Source organism: Stomoxys calcitrans, chromosome 2 (genome assembly GCF_963082655.1).
Source record: "Stomoxys calcitrans chromosome 2, idStoCalc2.1, whole genome shotgun sequence".
Taxonomy (NCBI): Eukaryota; Metazoa; Arthropoda; class Insecta; order Diptera; family Muscidae; genus Stomoxys; species Stomoxys calcitrans.
The window spans coordinates 7149991-7170329 of NC_081553.1; the positions used below are offsets into that span (position 1 = coordinate 7149991).

The 20339-nt window shown below is 36.1% G+C and overlaps 1 protein-coding gene across 3 annotated transcripts in view; it reads left to right on the top strand.

The window, feature by feature from the left end:
• The window catches only part of LOC106083335 (ABC transporter G family member 20), a 134952-nt gene extending 121946 nt beyond the window's left edge, over positions 1 to 13006 (top strand). For 2 of the 3 annotated variants that reach the window (XM_059362203.1, XM_013246276.2), the window contains exons 6-13: positions 349 to 490; positions 4871 to 4963; positions 5134 to 5319; positions 5394 to 5592; positions 6362 to 6611; positions 6709 to 6769; positions 11618 to 11949; positions 12024 to 13006. In XM_059362203.1, coding sequence (XP_059218186.1) covers positions 349 to 490; positions 4871 to 4963; positions 5134 to 5319; positions 5394 to 5592; positions 6362 to 6611; positions 6709 to 6769; positions 11618 to 11949; positions 12024 to 12198 — 1438 coding nt within the window. In that variant the 3' untranslated portion in view covers positions 12199 to 13006. The remainder of the gene's footprint in view (positions 1 to 348; positions 491 to 4870; positions 4964 to 5133; positions 5320 to 5393; positions 5593 to 6361; positions 6612 to 6708; positions 6770 to 11617; positions 11950 to 12023) is intronic. The other variant, XM_013246278.2, reaches the window with a different exon arrangement.
• Positions 13007 to 20339: the final 7333 nt, after the last annotated feature.

Genomic DNA, 20339 nt, shown 5'->3' on the forward strand with positions numbered 1-20339 from the left:
CATTAATCAATCAATAAATCAACAACTTAAATCAAATCAAATCGACCCAATGGATTTCGATACCCCCATCAAACATTGGGCTGTTTGTCATTCGATCAACCAAAAAAAAAAAAACCATCGCATATCGCCTATCGCCAATCTTCAATTATAATTTTTGTTAAAATTTTACAAAATTGATTTCTTTGCCCATACGCGTGGGTGGTTATGTATGATTGACATGTTTGTGTATGTATGTGTGTGTGTGTCTGTGATTAAAACCGGGTGTTTTGCGGTAATACCAATGGCCATCCGCCTATCCCACCTTACCAACAACCACCAAAAACCATCAAATGAACGTTCAATTAACAGTAATAATATCTCATTACATGCCATGGGCTTCGGCAGCAAAATGGACAAACCCGGTTCCAGTCAAGAAGGCGGCGTTGTCGGCCTCAATTTTCATCAGAGTAAAGAAATCCTAATCAATGACACCAATGGATCCATATACACGGTAAGTTTAAATTCGAGTTCGTTGTCAAAGAATATTACGATACGTTTGCAAAAAGTCATGATCGAAATAATTTAAGCCCCTTTCCATTTATTTATATTAATTACTCATTATGTAAGTTTTAATGAAAACGAAAGACTTAAGGCATTAAACTTTTTAAATAATTTACAATTAATATAATTGCGCTGGGTTCGTTACGGCAAAGGTTAATAATTTAGGTGAACTGTTTCAAAAGTTCAGGTATTGTTACCTTTAAACAGGCACTTAACATTCAGATTAAGACCAATAACAATAACAATTAAATATTAAGATTGGACATTACAATTTCACATTTAAAAATTGCCATGTCATTATATTTATATAAATTTTCATTAAATATGTTTTCTGCAGCTTCTTAATAAAACGGGACCAAAGCTCCTTTCAAAAATTGGGCTGACTTTTAGGGCTTGTTGCCTTGGGAATAAATATAATTAATATTTGTTTTTGCCACATCATTACTTCAGCATTTCGTATAAAAAATTTAAATTTATGCAATTTCATTGTTGTTCTCCACATTACAAATAACAAAAAAAAAATACTTAAAAACCTTAATGATTATGTTCAGCAATAGATTCTATTCAGTCCCTAGCTATCTTGTAAATTAATTTGAAAGTAAATTTAACTCTCCAACCCCGGCACACTCAAAAGTTGAGAATCATGCAGGTTTTTTCATCAATCAAAGAAAAAAGCTCATATTTTGTGTAAATTAAAAATGAATTTGATTCTATTTCAAAGTTTGTCTTCTTTTTAAAATGCACAAATCATTTGAAATGCTTCATTATTATATAGGAAAGTAAGGTATGTATGTATTAGAGTGTTTAATTAAGTATTGTGTTGCCCAAAAAGTAATTGCGGATTTTTCATATAGTCGGCGTTGACAAATTTTTTCACAGCTTGTGACTCTGTAATTGCATTCTTTCCTCTGTCAGTTATCAGCTGTTACGTTTAGCTTGCTTCAAAAAAAAGGGTAAAAAAAGTATATGTGATTAAAGTTCATTCTAAGTTTTATTAAAAATGCATTTACTTTCTTTTAACAAATCCGCAATTACTTTTTGGGCAACCCAATATATTTGCATATAATGTAAAATATTGAAGATGAGAATACAATAGAAATAAGAAGTAAAATAGAGAGATTGATTTATATGGGAGCTGTATCGGGCTATAGACCGATTCAGACCATAATAAACAGGTATGCTTATGGTCATGAGAGGATCCGTCGTACAAAATTTCAGGCAAATTGGATAATAATTGCGACCTCTAGAGGTATAAGAATTCAAGATCCCAGATCGGTTTATATGGCAGCTTTATCGGGTTACGAACCGATTCGAACCTTATTTGACACAGTTGTTGAAAGTAAGAATAAAATACGTCATGCAAAATTTCAGCCAAATCGGATAGGAATTGCGCCCTCTAGAAGCTCAAGAAATGAAGTCCCTAGATCGGTTTATATGGCAGCTACATCAAAACATGGACCGATATAGCCCATTTACAATACCAACCGACCTACACCAATAAGAAGTATTTGTGCAAAATTTCAAGCGGCTAGCTTTATTCCTTCGGAAGTTAGCGAGCTTTCGACAGACAGACGGACGGACGGACGGACAGACGAATGGACATGGCTAGATCGACATAAAATGTCGCGACGATCATGAATATATATACTTAATGGGGTCTCAGAGGAATATTTCGAGTAGTTACAAACAGAATGACGAAATTAGTATACCCCCCATCCTATGGTGGAGGGTATAAAAAATACAAAAGTATTTGGGCAAAAAACAAAAGACTTAGGAAACAAACTTGACATATTTCTGACAATTTGAGGTGGGCATAGGGATATTAAGGTGTATTTTAAATGCACAAAATAAAGTTAATCAAATTACATTGTTATACCCACCAACGAAGCATGGGGGTATATTCATTTTGTCATTCCGTTTGCAACACATTGAAATATACATTTCCGACCCTTTAAAGTATATATACTCTTGATCAGCGTAAAAATCTAAGACGATCTAGACATGTCCGTCCGTCTGTCTGTTGAAATCACTCTACATTCTTTAAACACAGAGATATTGAGCTGAAACTTTGCACAGATTCTTTTTTTGTCCATAAGCAGGTTAAGTTTGAAGATGGGCTATATCGGACTATATCTTAATATAGGCCCAGTGAGTTGTGTAAGGCCCTTCAACATATTTCTGCAATTTGGCCCAGATCGGTACAGATTTGGATATAGCTGCCATATAGACCGATCTCTCGATTTAAGGTTTTGGGCCGTAAAAGTCTCATTTATTATCCGATTTCGCCGAAACTTGGGACAGTGCGTTGTGTTAGGCCCTTCGACATCCTTCTTCACTTTGGCTTAGATCGATCAAGATGTGCATATAGCTGCCATATAGACCGATCTCTCGATTTATGGTTTTCTGCCCCATAAAAGGCGCATTTATAGTCCTATGACGCCGAAATTTGGGACAGTGAGTTGTGTTAGGCCCTTCGATATACTTTTTCAAGTTGCTTCAGATCGGTTCAGATTTGGACATAGGTGCCATATGGACCGATCTCTCGATTTAAGGTTTTGGTGCCATAAAAGCCACATTTATTATCCAATTTTGATGAAATTTAGGACAGTGAGTGGTGTTAGGCTTTTCGACATCCTTCGCTAATTTGGGCCAAATCGGTCCAGATTTGGATATAGCTGCCATATAGACCGATCCGCCGAATTAGGGTCTTAGGCCCATAAAAGCCACATTTATAATCGAATTTTGCTGAAATTTGAGACAGTGTGTTTTCTAATGCCTTTCAAAATTTTTCTTCAATTTGGCCTAGATCGGTTCAGATTTGAATAGCTACCATATAGAACGATCCTCCTATTTAGGGTCTTAGGCACACAAAAGCCACATTTATTATCCGATTTTGCTGAAATTTCGGACAGTGAGTTGTGCTAGGCCCTTCTAAATTCTTCGCTAGTTTGGACCAGATCGGTCTAGAGTTGGATATAGCTGTCATATAGACCGATCCTCCGATTTTGGGTCTTAGGCCCATAAAAGCAACATTTATTTTCCTATTTTGCTGAAATTTGGGACAGTGAGTTGTTTTAGGCCTTTCGATATCTTTCATCAATTTGGCCCAGATCGGTTCAGATTTGGATATAGCTTCCATATAGACCGATCCTCCGATTTAGGGCTTTGGGCCCATAAAAGGCGCATTTATTATCCGATTTTACTGAAATTTGGGACAGCTAGTTGTCTTAGGTCCTTCGACATCCTAGTTCGATTTGGCCTAGATCGGTCCAGATTTGGTTATAGTTGCCATATAGACCGATCCTCCGATTTAGGGTCTTAGGCCCATAAAAGCCACATTTATTATCCGATTTTGCCGAAATTTGCGTTAGTGAGTTGTCTTAGGCCTTTTGACATCATTCTTTAATTTGGCTCAGATCTGTCCAGATTTGGGTATAGCTACCATATAGACCGATCTCTCGATTTAAGGTTTTGGGCCCATAAGTGGCGCATTTATGGTCCGATGTCGTCGAAATTTGAGACAGTTAGAGACAGTCCTTCTTCAATTTGGCCCAGATCGGTTGAGATTTGGATATAGCTGCCATATAGAGCGATATCTCGATTTAAGGTTTTGGGCCCATAAAAGGCGCATTTATTATCCGATTTCACTAAAATTTGGCACAGTGACTTATGTTAGGCTTTTCGACATCCCTGTCGTATATGGTTCAGATCGGTCTATATTTGGATATGGCTACGAAAAGACCAGGACGCAACGATGCATTTTAATTGAAAGCAATTAGTTTGCATTGTCACAAAGTGGAGGAGGCCCAGGCAATTCCCCAAGGAAGTCGGAATATATAGATGACTATTCCATATGACTATTCCACTCCTATTGTTCTTAGGTATGCTTCCTGTTCCTCTCCTAAGATGTTCTTAGCGACATTAGCAAAGGTTCTTGGACCCATATTACTATTGTTCGCTTAAGTTATTTTGGAGATGGGAGCAGCGGCCTTTAAACTGAATACTGTGCTAGGCGTGAAGTTTTTGGGTAGCCGGCGTTGTTAATCTCCGAGCCCAATTAAGGGAGTCCCTCTTATCAGTGAGAATTTTAGGATCATTCGAACCAAGCCCAGAAGTTAAAGGTCATTAGCGGTAAATTAGAAATTAAGATAAGATGTGTGACAAGAACTGCATATCATGGGCAGGGCTAGCAATGTTAAAGTTGGTTTGGACCTCTGATTGGTACAAAGCATATCCCACATTGAAAAAAGGAACTATCATTATGTGTATTTAAAATATTAATGGCTTTAAGCGTCTTCTAATAATTCATTGTAAACCCTATTTCCTATAGCTTAACCAAGAACCCTATGAACGTCCACCGCCGAAGAAAAACAACCCAAATGATGAGGAAAGCTGTCAAGATTGTTATGCCAATTTGTGCAATGTAAGTTTGACGAAAACCAACATTAAACAAAATTCCCACTCATCGCGACAATTGTATGCACTTAAATATCTTTTGTACGTGATAAACTACATTAACATCATTTTTGGTTTTTTTTGTTTGTTTGTTTGTTTGCTTTATGCGTTCGTTGTGTTTTCCCCAAAACATTCAAGGTTACATCGAAGGGCAAAATTAAAGCGTTGCTCAATAAAAACATGTTGCGTATGTGGCGTAATGTTGGTGTGATGCTGTTCATCTTCGCCCTACCCGTCATGCAGGTTATTCTGTTCTGTCTGGCCATTGGACGTGATCCTACTGGCCTGAATTTGGCCATTGTCAATGGTGAAATGAATAATACGGTAAGTTGGCCATTCACTTGCCGCATCTCCTTTCAAAGAATCGCTAACTCCAACATTTGCATGTTGAAATATAGGAAAATTGCTTTTGGGATGATGGCTGCCACTTTACAAACTTGGGATGTCGCTATTTGAAACATCTGAATCACAGTGTGGATAAGACGTTTTACACGGACATTGAGGATGCCAAGGAAGCGGTACGAATGGGCAATGCTTGGGGTGCTATTTATATAACGGAGAATTTCACAGATGCCTTTACAGCCAGAGCTGCCTTGGGTAAGTGTGATGTAAATTGCAATTAAAATTTAATTTAAACAAAATGTGTAAATGGTACAAAAGTTTCTATACCCTCCACCATGGGGGTATACTATGGGTTGCCCAAAAAGTAATTGCGGATTTTTTAAAAGAAAGTAAATGCATTTTTAATAAAACTTAGAATGAACTTTAATCAAATATACTTTTTTACACTTTTTTTCTTAAGCAAGCTAAAAGTAACAGCTGATAACTGACAGAAGAAAGAATGCAATTACAGAGTCACAAGCTGTGAAAAAATTTGTCAACGCCGACTATATGAAAAATCCGCAATTACTTTTTGAGCAACCCAATATTTTCGTCATTCCGTTTGTAACACATCGATTTAGCCATGTCCGTCCGTCTGTCTGTCTGTCGAGCAGTCACAAATACTTCCTCTTGACGTACGTCAGTTGGGATTGTAAATGGCCCATATCGGTCCATGTTTCAATACAGCTGCCATATAAACCGATCTTGGTTTTTGACTTCTTGAGCCTCTAGAGGGCGAAAATCTTATCCGATTTGAAGGTATTTTCTTCCAGTAGTCATGAAAAATACGATTCATGTCTCTCCATAACTTATGTATCTCTTTTATACCTGAAAAAATCATTTAAAGATCATATCAAATGTGATCTATGGTGAAGGGTATATAAGATTCGGCCCACCTTAACTTTAGAGACTTTTACTTGTTTTCAGTATTTCTAGCTGTTTAACAAAACTCTATTTTCATAAATTTTGTAAATTTCTCTTACAGGTCGCGACTCCGATGATGAGACCATTGACCAGTCAGAGATTAAGGTCTGGCTGGATATGTCCAATCAACAGATAGGTGTTATGCTTAATCGCGACATTATGTTGGCTTATCGAGACTTTGCCATGGGTCTTCTGGAACAGTGTGGCAATAATCCCAAATTGGGTGATGTTCCAATTCAGTTCAAGGAGCCCATCTATGGTACCATGAATCCGTCATTTACAGATTTCGTTGCTCCTGGTGTCATTCTAACGTGAGTTTTTCGGTGACCGAGTTGATTTGTTATTGCATGGAACTAGTCTTAATGCCATTTAATTTTTGTATATTTTTTGTATCTACCCCATATTCAGCATTGTTTTCTTCTTGGCTGTTGCCCTGACATCATCAGCTTTAATCATTGAACGTACCGAGGTGAGTTGGAAATTCATTTTCACATTATGTCTACACAGAAAAAGAAATATCACGAAAATATTTTCAATTAAAAATTTTAATTGAAAATAAAAATAGTTTCAATTAAAAATTTTAATGGAAATTTTCAATTAAAAATGTTAATTGAATCAATAATTTTTTTGATTGAATTGGGATTTTTTTCGATTACTATCGTGATTCAAATTTTGGCAATTTTCAATTTAAAATTAATTGATTCAAACATTTTTTTAATTGAATCTGCACTTTCCACTTTTTTCAAATACGATGGTGATTGAAATTTTCAATTAAAAAATTAATTGATTCAATCATTTTTTTAATTAAACCTTAAAAAATTTTATATCTAAAATGCGATTTAATATTTTTCAATTAAACAATGACGGCTAAGATCATTAACTTTTTTTCCTTTTATACCCACCACCGAAGGGTGGGGGTGTATTCATTTTGTCATTTCGTTTGCAATGTCCATTTCCGACCCTATAAAATATATATATATACTTGATTGTGTTAAAAATCTAAGACGATCTAGCCATGTCCGTCCGTCCTTCAGTCTGTCTGTCTGTTGAAATCATGCTACCGTCTTTAAAAATATAGATATTGAGCTGAAACTTTGCATAGATTCTTTTTTTGTCCACAGGCAGGTTAAATTCGAAGATGGGCTATATCCTGATATAGGCCCCATATAGACCGATCTGTCAATTTAAGGTCATAGGCCCATAAAATCCACATACAATATCCGATTTTGTTGATATTTGAGACAGTGAGTTGTGTTAGACCACTTGACATCTCCTTCTTCAGTTTGCCCCAGATCGGTCCAGATTTGGATATAGCTAGACCGTTCTATCGAATAAAGATCTTGGGCCCTTTATAAAGATCTTGGGCCGATTTCTATGAAATTTAGGACAGTGAGTTGTGTTGGGCCCTTCTACATCTTTTTTCAAATTGGTTCAGATCGGGCCAGATTTGGATGTAGCTGCCATATAGACAGATCTCTCTATTTAAGATATTAGTCCCACAAAAGGCGGCTTCATTATCCAATTTTTTTCTGAAATTTGAAAGTGAGTTGTTCTAGAGACTCCGACATTCAAAACGAAAATGGTCTATATCGGCCTATATTTACATATAGCTGCCATATAAATCGTTCTGCGGATTCAGGACCTTAAGCCTATAAAAGCCGCATTTATTATCCGATTTCGCTGAAATTTGGAACAGTGAGTTGCAGGAGGACATCCAATATTGAACGTAAGTAATATGGTTCAGATCGAACTATATTTGAGTATAGCTGCCTTATAGACCGATCTGTGGATAAAGGGACTTACGCCCATAAAAATAATATTTTTCACTAAAATTTTTTTAAATTTGAAACAGTGAGTTGGTCGAGTTCACTCGATATCCGCAACGAGTGAAATCCACATCAGACTATTTTTGGCTATAGCTGCCATATGAACCGATCTACTTTGTAGATATTTGGTACAGTGGGTTGGATTGCTCAACCGATATCCGAACCAAGTATGGTCCACATAAGATATAGCTGCCATATAGACCGATCTGCCAATTTAGGGTCTTAAGCATATAAAAGGCGCCTGTATTACCCAATTTGGTTGAAATTCGCAACAGTGAGTTTCAACAGGGCAACGGATATGCGAACGGAGTATCATGGTTCGACCATAATTGGATATAGCAGCCATATGCATAAATCGATTTGCTATATACCTTAACACTCGCTTTGTTTGACAGGATTGCCATGAACATTCCACTAATGATCAGGGGCAAACTTCTCACATATCAATGAGTGCAGTCCGATTCAAGTTTAAGCTCAATGATAAGGGGCCTCCTTTTTACAGCCGAGTCCGAATGGCGTACCGCAGTGCGACACCTCTTTGGAGAAGTTTTATATGGAAAAGCACCTCACAAATGTTGCCAGCATTAGAAGGGGAAAACCACCGCTGAAAAATTTTTTTCTGAAGGTCTCGCCAGGATTTGAACCCAGGCGTTCAGCGTCATACGCGGACATGCTAACCTCTGCGCTACGGTGGCCTTTAATGTGATGATGGTGTTTCCAAAGGACCTGCCTATTGGGTTTGCTTGCGCTTAAAAACGCCATTGGCAATAATGTTTTGGTGGTGCTTTTGCTGGCGCTTAATAGTGGAGAGATGTCGCACTGCGGGACGCCGTTCGAACTCGGCTATAAAAAAAGGTCCCTTATCGTTGAATTTAAACTTGAATCGGAATGCACTCATTGATGTGTGAGAATTATCCCCTTCTCTATTCCTGGTGGTAATGTTCTTCCATAGAGTAGGGATGGCATCTCAGACTTTTCGACTCATATATGGATATTAAATTCGTGCTGCCTGTTAATATGAATCGTTTGGAGGGTGGATGGGGCGGCCACCGGCACTTTACACTGAAAATAGATATAAATTTCGTTCTTTATTCCCAACGGAAATGAAGTTCACTTTAGGGGTACTTTAGGGCGTACCCCAAAACACTTGGCTCCAAAATTGGATATCAAATTCGTTTTCTACTCTCAAATACCTTTTATTTGAGTCCCATATTGTCATAATGGGCCAAATAACCCATTTGACGTATCTTTAGGAGGAAAAGCGCCACTTATAATTGAACGCAAATTTTAATGTCATATTCGTAACCTACTCCCTCATACCTTTCATTTGAGTCCCATATTGACATGAACTTCGAACATATCTGTTTAGAGGAGTTTTAATGTTGGGGGGGGGGGCCCTTGGGTACTTGGACCCAAATTTTCGTACCATATTCGTTTTCTGGTCTCCAATACCTTTCATTTGATACCTTTATTGTGCCTATCGGTCCACTTTTGGATATGGGTGGCGTTTTCTTAAAATTTTCTATGAAAATTTTAATAAAATCGGTTCAGCCAAGTATCATGTAGTCATAATGGGTCTAATGCCGTTTTTGGAAGGGGTGGCGTGACCCCCTATACTTCGATCTGATTTTGCATGCCAGATTCGAAATCTACTCCCGAATTCCTTTCATTTGAGCCCCATATTGAAATGAATATCCAATACGTCTGCTTAGGGGAGTTATGGGGTTGGGGCGTCGCGATGGTTACTTAGACCCAAATTTTAATACCATATTCGTATCCTACTCTCCAATACCTTTCATATGATACCTACAATATGATGTCCCGATAGGCTCCCTTTTGATTTTGGTTTGTGTTTTTGGCATAAGGGGGAGGGTCCGTCCCCCTTCCAATACCGAAACTTTATACAGCATATGTTTCCTTTCAGACCAGCCTACACAATATGCGAAAATTTCAAGAAAATCGGTTCTGCCGTTATTCAGTCTTTTACGGAACAAACAAACCGTGATCCATATATCCGTGATTGGCTAATGTGCCCATTTTGGGCGTTTTTGTGGTGAAGGGGTGATCCCCTAAACTTCAACATGAATTTATATGACAGATTCGTTATCTACTCCTGCATACATTTCATTTAATACCCATATTGTGCTTATCGGTCCACTTTTGATTTTGGGTGGAGTTTTTGGGGTAACGGTGGAGGGTCCGCCCCCTTCGGTTCAGCCGTTTTTGAGTCCATGCGGAACAAACAAACAAACACAAATTGAATTTTATATATGTATAAGATTTGCATCCTTATAAACAATACATAGATAACGGTTCCTTAATTCTACTCTCTTTTCTCTGGTTATCCTTAAAAATAAACATTGCATTTTGTAAACAATCGTTAGTTCATAACAAATGTTTAGTGCTATACAGCTGATTCATCTCAGGGTATACTTATGAAGGTATCGATCATTTCGATAACACCATAAGGGTTCTTAAGCCAATTAAAGCTACATTTATAACGGGATTACGCTGAAATTTGACACAATGAGTTGGATTGGACCAACCGACATATGAACCGAGTATTGTCTTCACACCATACTTGGGTATAAATGCCATATAGACCGATCTGCCGCCATTTGGACCAAATCGCATCGCAATTGGTTATAGCTGCCATATACCGATGTTCTGATTTATGGTCTTGAGCTAATGAAAGGCGCATGTATTATCTGATTTCGGTGAAATTTGGAAAGTGAGTTGTTCTAGGGACTCCGATCTCCAAACCGAATATGGTCTATATCGGCCTATATTTACATTTAGCTGCCATTTAGAACGTTCTGCGGATTCAGGACCTTAATCCCATAAAAGACGCACTTATTATCCTATTTCGCTGAAATTTAGAACAGCGTGTTGGATTAGGCAACCCGATACCATAAACGATTACGGTCCATATTAGTTTTATTTGAATATAGATGGCATCTAGTGCGATCTGCCGATTTAGGGACTTATGCTCACAAAATCCTCATTTATTAACGGGTTTCTCTGAATTATGAATCTATAACTTATATAAGTGTTTTCGGTACATGAACTTAATGTATCCCGATCGACCCAATATGGATATATATATATATATATACATATATTGGGTTGCCCAAAAAGTAATTGCGGATTTTTCATATAGTCGGCGTTGACAAATTTTTTCACAGCTTGTGACTCTGTAATTGCATTCTTTCTTCTGTCAGTTATCAGCTGTTACTTTTAGCTTGCTTTAGAAAAAAAGTATAAAAAAGTATATTTGATTAAAGTTCATTCTAAGTTTTATTAAAAATGCATTTACTTTCTTTTAAAAAATCCGCAATTACTTTTTGGGCAACCCAATATATATATACATATCCATTGTGGTGGGTATCTAGAGTTCGTCACGGCCGACCATAATTCGTTTTTACTTCTTTAGATTTATTTTGATTTTAGTTTTAATTTATCAATATTTAACTATAATATTTCTATTGCAGGGTCTTCTGGATCGTTCCTGGGTCGCTGGTGTCTCACCCGGAGAAATTCTTTTCTCTCATGTCGTAACGCAATTCGTTGTCATGTGTGGTCAGACGACATTGGTGCTGGTCTTCATGTTGGTGGTCTTCGGAGTGACCAACAATGGCGATTTGATTTGGGTCATTATTCTGACACTGCTGCAAGGCTTGTGTGGCATGTGCTTTGGTTTCCTTATATCAGCGGTGTGTGAGCTGGAACGAAATGCCATACAATTGGCGTTGGGCTCCTTCTATCCCACACTGCTGCTGTCCGGTGTCATATGGCCCATTGAGGGTATGCCCATAGTGTTAAAGTGAGTGTTTAACGGCAACTTACAGAAGTAAGACACGAATTGAAAACCAACTCTTTTGTAATTCAATATTTCAGATATATCTCCCTGTTCCTGCCTTTGACACTGGCCACATCGTCGTTGCGCTCGGTGCTGACCCGTGGCTGGGAAATCGCCGAAACTCAGGTGTATACCGGTTTCCTGAGCACATTAGCCTGGATCGTTGGTTTCTTAGTTATCACTTTACTGGTGCTGCGTTCGAAACGAGGTTAGGTGGGGGGGGTTTGTTTTGCGTGGGGTATGGATTAGCTCATATATATAGAAACCCTTTTAAAGGCTTTTGTCAACTTGGCAAACTATAAGTTTATAAATCTGTCTCAATTTCCTTTGTTCTTAATTTAAGTCAATTTAAATTATTAGTATTTTTTTCTATGTAGTTGCTGTTTAAGTCAAAGTCGATTTCCCCTCTCTCGCTCAAACTGTAACTCTCTCTATCTCTCTCTCTCTCGTTTTTCGTTCTTTCGGTTACAAAAGCCTTGAATTTTGTAAAAATTATGTTTAAAACCTAAAGAATATTTAGTATAATTTTTATTTGTTTAAATAATTAAGTTAACAGCAACAACAACAACAAAGTCCTAATGTTTATGGCAATTAAACAGCAAACAGCAACAACAACCGAAGGAACAAGAGAAGCAGATGACAAAAGGAAACAAAAGACGATGAAGTCATTGTCTCTCCGGTTTCGTTTCGTTTCGTTTTAAGTAGATTTTAGGTTAAGGTGCATTGTGTATTCCCTACTGTTTTAACTTTGCAGTGAGGGCTGGTATCCCTCTAGGGTGGATTGCCATCTCTCATTCTGCCCTTGTAAGGGGCAAAAATCCCTCTCATTCTAGTATCATTCATCCAATATTTAAGCATCACGAACAAAACACACAAAAAAAAAGTTCAACAAAAAGTCACAAAAATCTAGAACTCCCATTTAATTTAGAACCAGTTCATGTTTTTTTTTACAAATTATGGTTAAGGTTTTCTTTTGTTTTATATGTGTAAGGCAAAGTGTAAATATATATAAACAAAAAGATTTTCCCAAATTTAATTTATCCTCTTCTATGCCTCCCTGATATCAGAGCCTGAGACTTTTTCCCCCAATCTTTCCGTTGTACTTCTATTCTGTTAACCACCACACAGTTTGCCCATTTCCGTTTCCTCTCTCATTTTATTAACACTCTAAAGGACTGTGATTAGTTGTTTTGTTTTTCTCCCCTTTTAACTCTGTTGCTTTTTTGACTGTTTTTTTTCGACAAATAAAACATGTTTTACATTTTTTTTTATTGTGGAGGCATATGATAGTTATTTGTATATGAAGTAGTTGTTTTTTTTTCAGTGTAAGCCTTAGTTTTCCTTTACGAATGCGACATCACGATCAGTGATTACTCTCTCTCTCTTTTTTTGCTTTTAAGTTTCCGTTTCCCATAAACAAAAACACAAAATTGGTCTTATGTAGTTCTTCTTTTTCCACATAATATTGTAATATGCTTAACTATGTTTATGAAATTTTGTAAATTTATTACTTGTATATCGAAAATGTAAATCACAATATATATATGTATACATTGTAGATTGAGCTTTTTACAATAAAGATTTTTATGAAAACAAAACAATGAATGTTTTACAAAAAAAAAACTGTTTAATTATGATTTGGCTTAATTTATTCTAGGGAGTGGTAAACATCATCATTCATTCTTCTATAGAAAATTAAAAAAAAATGACAAAATTAATATAAAATAATTTTTTTTTAATTTTTAAACAAACGTTTTGATATTAGTTTAGTCTCTTTGTGTTCAATAATATCATTATTTATATATAACCTTATAGCAAACTTTTAAAATATACATCAAACTGAAAAAAAAAATTAAAAATAGTTTAGCCTAATATCAGTGTTTAAATTGGTCATAACAATATAGCGTGCGTTTAAATTATAATATAGCCGCTTTTTCATTAACATAAAAAGTTTCTCAACTCTCGAAAAAATTTAGAAAATTTTTTAGAAATTAATCAATATATTGTAAAAACCAGTAAGGAAAGGCAGGCGGTGACGACTATATAATACCCTACACCACCTAGTGCATGTAATACTTTTTATATGTAGAACTTATCTCGAAATCTCGTCAGACTTGGATACCTAATTTGGATACCAATTGAAATAGCAATTTAGAAGCTTGTAAGATTTTCCTACCATAGAACAAAAGATTTGTATTTCCACATCTTTAAAAGGCCATATCGGATAAAAGATTATATGGGAGTTATACCGAAACCTGTGTCATTAAGATGTGACCAAAATTGTGGTTTTTACTGCCTTAAAAGTCCATATCGGATGAAATATACACATTGGAGATATATCTAAATTAGGACTGATTTTAATGAAATTTTGCGCACGTATTGGAACGTCAATTTAAACGTCTCATGTAAAATCGGGCGAAAATTGTAAATTCTACAGCCTTAAAAGGCCATATCGGATGAACGATATATATGGTAGCTATATCTAAATCTAAACCGATTTTTATGAAATTTTGCACAATTATGGAGACGTCAAATAAAACACCCCATGCGAAATTTTGTAAAGATCGGTAAAAAATTGTGGCTTCTACCGCCTTAAACGGGCATATCGAATGAAAGATAAATATGAGAGCTATATCTAAATCTGAACCGATTTTTATGAAATTTTGCACAATTATGGAGACGTCAAATAAAACACCCCATGCGAAATTTTGTAAAGATCGGTAAAAAATTGTGGCTTCTACAGCCTTAAACGGGCATATCGGATGAAAGATATATATGGGAGCTATATCTAAATATGGACCGATTTTCATGAAATTTTCCACACATATTAGGACGTCGTGCAAAATATTTTAAAGATCGGACTAAAATTGTGGTTTCAACAGCCTTAAAAAGCCATATCGGATTAAAGATATATATGGGAACTATATCTAAACCTGAACCGATTTTTATGAAATTTTGCACACATATGTAGACCTTAAATAAACTACCCAATGCCAAATTTTGTGAAGATCGGACGAAAATTGTGGCTTCTACAGCCTTATCGGATGAAAGATATATATGGAAGCTATATATAAATCTGAATCGATTTTTTTTTTCAAAATCAATAACGTTCGTCCTTGGGCCCAAAAAGTGACATGAGCAAAATTTCGTGACAATCGGACGACAAATGCAACCTGCACTTAGATTACAAGAATACATGGACTCACAGACGGACATGGCTAAATCGAATCAGAAAGTGATTCTGAGTCGATCGGTATACTTATCAATGGGTCTAGCTCTTCTCCTTCTTCGCGTTGCAAACAGACCCTCCCCTTTACCCCAAAGTAGTACCCAAAAGTGTACCGATCGAGAAAATATGGAACTCAAATAAAATGTATTCAGGGGTAGAGTACAAATTTTATATTAAAAATTAAAAATTGGGTCAAAGTAACTGGGGGGCCGCCCCAACCCCAAAACCCCCTAAAATAGGTTTTTTGGACGATCATGACAATGTAGGACTCAAATGAAAGGTATTCGGGAGTAGATTGCGAATATGTTCAGGAAGGAGAAATAGGCTATACAATTTGTTGATTTCGGAACGGAGCGGACCCTCCCCCGTTACTCCAAAACGCCACCTAAAATCAAAGGCGCCCCAACCCCGAAATTCCCCCAAACAGACATATTGGGCGTTCATGCCAATATGGGCTTCAAATGAAAGGTATTCGAGAGATCTGGCATACAAAATCAGTTTGAAGTATAGGGGGTCACCCTACCTCCCAAAAATGCCTTAATTGGGCATATTACCTATCATGACTATAAGGGACTCCGTTTTTTGTTTGTTCCGTAGAATCAACATGTAAAAAGGCGTTAATTTCGGCCGGGCCGAACTTTGGATACCCATCGCCTCGGGTATATATGTAAACCAACTTTCATCAAAATTCGGTGAAAATTTCATACCTTATGTCCCATAGCAGTTATATCAATATATGTTCCGATTTGGACCAAATACTAATAAGTACAGTAGATAGATCTAAAAATAAACCGATCTGAACCATATACGACACGGATGTCGAAAAGCCTAACATAAGTCACTGTGTCAAATTGGATTATAAATGCGCCTTTAATTGGCCCAAAACCTTAAATCGAGAGATCGGTCTATATAGCAGCTATTTCCAAATCTGGACCGATTTCAGAAAAATGTCGAAGAGCCTAACACAACGCACCGTCCAAAATTTCGGCGAAATCAGAGAATAAATGTGCCTTTTATTGGCCCAAAACCTTAAATCGAGAGATCGGTCTATATAGCAGCTATATCCAAATGTGGATCGATTTCAGAAAAATGTCGAAGAGCCTAACACAACGCACTGTCCCAAATTTCGGCGAAATCGGACTATAAATGTGTATTTTATGGGCCCAAAACCTTAAATCGAGAGAAATGTCGAAGGGCCTAACACAACTCACAGTCCCAAATTTTAGCGAAATCGGATAATAAATGTGGCTTTTATGGGCCTAAGACCCTAAATCGGCGGACCGGTCTATATGGCAGCTATATCCTAATCCGGACCAATCTGGGCCAAATCGAACTGGGATGTCGAGTGACCCAACACAACTCACTGTGCCAAATTTCAGTGAAATCGGATAATAAATGTGGCTTTTATATCACCCTAAGGCCTAAGACCCTAAATCGGTGGATCGGTATATCTCGATACCGATTTAGGCACTGGTTACAGTGCCGAACTCATAACTTTTGAATTTACATTTTTCTTACTTGATATTTAGGAAATTTTATTTTGAAAAGTAATATAATACATCCATAGGCTTGCATCTTATTGGTCGATGGCGCAATTCAAAAGTGATGAGTTCGGCACTATAACTAGTTCCGATTGTTTGACAACAATCAAAAAGTATTAAGCATTGTATGTATCTTTTGATTGTTTGACAACAATTAAAAAGGATTGTATTGTATGTATCTTTTAGAGTTCAAAAATTAAAAAGAAAGATTCGTTAAAACATAATTTTATTTTAACATTTTAAAATTTCCAATTGATAACGAAGTTAACTATGAAATAACTTTTGAAATACAAACATAGCCTTTGTAATAGTGTGTAGCACCCTGTAATTTCTAATGAAAAGTTAAGACAAAAACCCAATCACGGATTGATGAAACCACTTCTTAATAAAAAATCATGTCAATAAACACAAGGTGAACACAATGAAATGTAATTCTTAACTCAGAGTTATTTATCCAGGGTTACCATTACAAAATTTTGCAAAAGGGTCAAACAAGAAAATTTTCTGTTTCAAATTTAATTAAGATAATACAATAAAACAAGATAATGACAAAAATAATTAAGATATTTAGTATTTGACAAAATGTTCTACAATAAAGGTCTGGCATATATTTTTTAGAAAAAAAATATTTATGCAAATTGAATTTAATACAAAATTTTCTTGAAATAATTTAATAAAAAGTTGTTCTATACAAATTCAATTCAATATGACGTAATGGGTGCATTTAAATACAATATAAGGTCTGTTCGCGTACTTTTCCAGTAAAATATTTGCAGGAGAGTTAAGGCCTGGTTATGCTCTTGTACAAAATGAAAAACTATGTCCAATTAAGAAACTTGTACTTTCAATTAAAAAATTTGCTGAAATCGGATCTATGAAGGGATTTGTATTATTGATTAACATTTTTTAAAAATTCAATTAAAGTGATTATTATACTTATATTATAACTCAATAAATTCATATTAAATTTGCGATTTCTAACATTTTTAGTAAAAATTGTAAATTTTAGTAAAAATAAATAATTTATATTTTCCACATAAATTAAAAAACTTTCTAGTGCATTGGATTAAGTTGCGAATAAACATGAAATATATTGGTTAAAAATATTTATATTTTTTCTTAATGATTCCAAAAAAAAACGAAAAATTGTCGATTCCATTCTGAGCCTCTCTTCGTTGTCGCCGACACCGTCTGCAAAGAATATTATAAACAATATCAATTATATACATACATATTTAAATTAATCGTAATAAATAACAACCTTAGCATTTTGTGTGCAATGCCATGAAGTCTAGATCCACATGTGTTATCTTCCATCCTCAGCGCCCAAATCAATATAAAATATAAAAATAAGATAATATGAATAATATGTATTTATAAATACCACGTTTGCATTCAACAATGTCCTCCAATTTGTTGCGTTTGGAATTTATCCATTCTAATATATGTTGACATCCGTTATTTCTCTGCATTAAACAATTTTTTACAATAAATTTGTTTTACTTTAAAATTATAATAAAAAAATTACATTTTATTTACAAATAAAAACCACGCTTCTAATTTCCTTCATATTTTTTGTCTAGTCACGCCACCTGTTTGTATGTGATAGAAGCTAGACATACGCACTTCTTTTCGCGTTGCATATATGTGAAAGGGAACACAGTTTAATTTTGGTCAATACACAATTTATACCATTAAATAACAATTTAATTCGTACAATTAAAAATGTGTTCTGCGTAAACCTTCTCTACCAATCACTTGCCGTGATACATAAAATATCGAATTTCTATGTCAAAAATTATTAAATATTTTTTCTGTGTAAACATACGGTAAATGTAGAATAAATGTACCATAGAAGCCAAGGCGGATTTAAAAAGGTGGTCTCACGCGAACAGCTGTTAACACACAGAATAATCAGTACATGAGCTGCAAATATCTGACATATTAATACCGTCAAACCTGGCCGGCTGTTAGCAGCTGTTCGGATGAGACCACTTTTTGAAATCAGCCTTGCCACTGAACATATGATACCCGCAGGCTTGTTATCGTGTACCGTAGGTTAAAAAGAGAGCCTAAGGGGTTTGTCCACTGTAGGAATCGCCCACACAACATTACGTCTGGCAACCCTGATATAGAAAAACAACTTGAACTTCGCACATAGACTGGTTGGTGCATTATGAGGATCAAAAATGAGTTGACGAAACTCAAACAGAGCGAATACACAATTCAGTTTTTATGAATACCTTGACATTCGGATATTGATAGCAATATGCACGCTGATCTCATAGCCGTAAATCACAACGACGTCGGAATTTACTCCCCAATGGCCCACAAGTCCCATGATAAAAGGAGGGCAATACAGACTTGGCAGGCAAAACGGGACTCGAGCATAAACGAACGCCATCTCTATTCTCTATCACCTATTTTAAATACAACGCCTTGAACCCCGTTTACACTGCTCTTTAAATATGGATTTAAAGGCTCTATCATCTGTTTTCCCTTTATAAAATCAGCTGACAAGAGCCTTAAATACGGATTTGATGGGGGTGCAAACGGGGTTGTGGTTCCACAACAGACGTTTACCCCGAAACATAATCACGATGGTCTGTGGACTTCGTTTTAGCCACATAAGGACGAGACGGCACTACACAATAAAAACATACTGGACACAGGTCGCTGCGATTACGATCGATCGATCATCTGACATTTCAATGCCCGAGTATCAACCAACGGCAAAGAGACCTTCTCAGCTAAACCTGATGAGCCGTGGTATCGGAGGACGGACAATCATTGACATTCTCAGGAAAGACAACGACAAGGTATATGTTCGCCTATACAAATTTTATGTCGATAACAACATATTGAAAAAGACATATAAGTCCTTATCAAAATACCCTATGAGAGTGATAGTATAGACTTAGTGTCTCATGTCACTTTTTATACATCCCACCGCCAGCAGACATATGGTGGTGGTTTTGCCACATACGTCAACATGAAGAAGAAGAAGACTGGTTGGTGGCGCTTGTGAATATAGACAGATGGGAATTATCTAAGAACATAAATCAAGCAGAATGCTGTTCTCAATGGCATGCAGTTTCCGTAGTTTGCATTTTCTAAACATGCTTTATATCTTTCCCGTGAAGGAAACTATGGTGTAATGCACTTATATAGGGTTTCGGAAGTCTTCAATTTCAATATTTGTATATTTACTTCTTTTCGTTTTGCTGTAAATTTAAATTTTTGGGCAGAGCTGCTTGCTTTGAAGAAAAATAAAATAATTACCGACATCTATAAGCTTGACATTTGTTATCTACTTTTGAGAGCACAAATATTTCTCTGTTATTTCCGTCTTCTTTGATGTTCTACATAAGCCTTCATTGTTAAACCTAGATGTCATATTGATACAAATTTCATTGCACTATAAAGTGCTAAAATAAAACACAGCTACTAATCCCGAAAAGTTGCCATTTATTGATAGGTTATATGGCAACCCTTAGCCAGCTGAGTAAGAAAAGCAACAGCTGATTCCTAAATTACAACAGATGACTTATATTTCAGTGGAAATAGAAAAACATAAAGAAAAG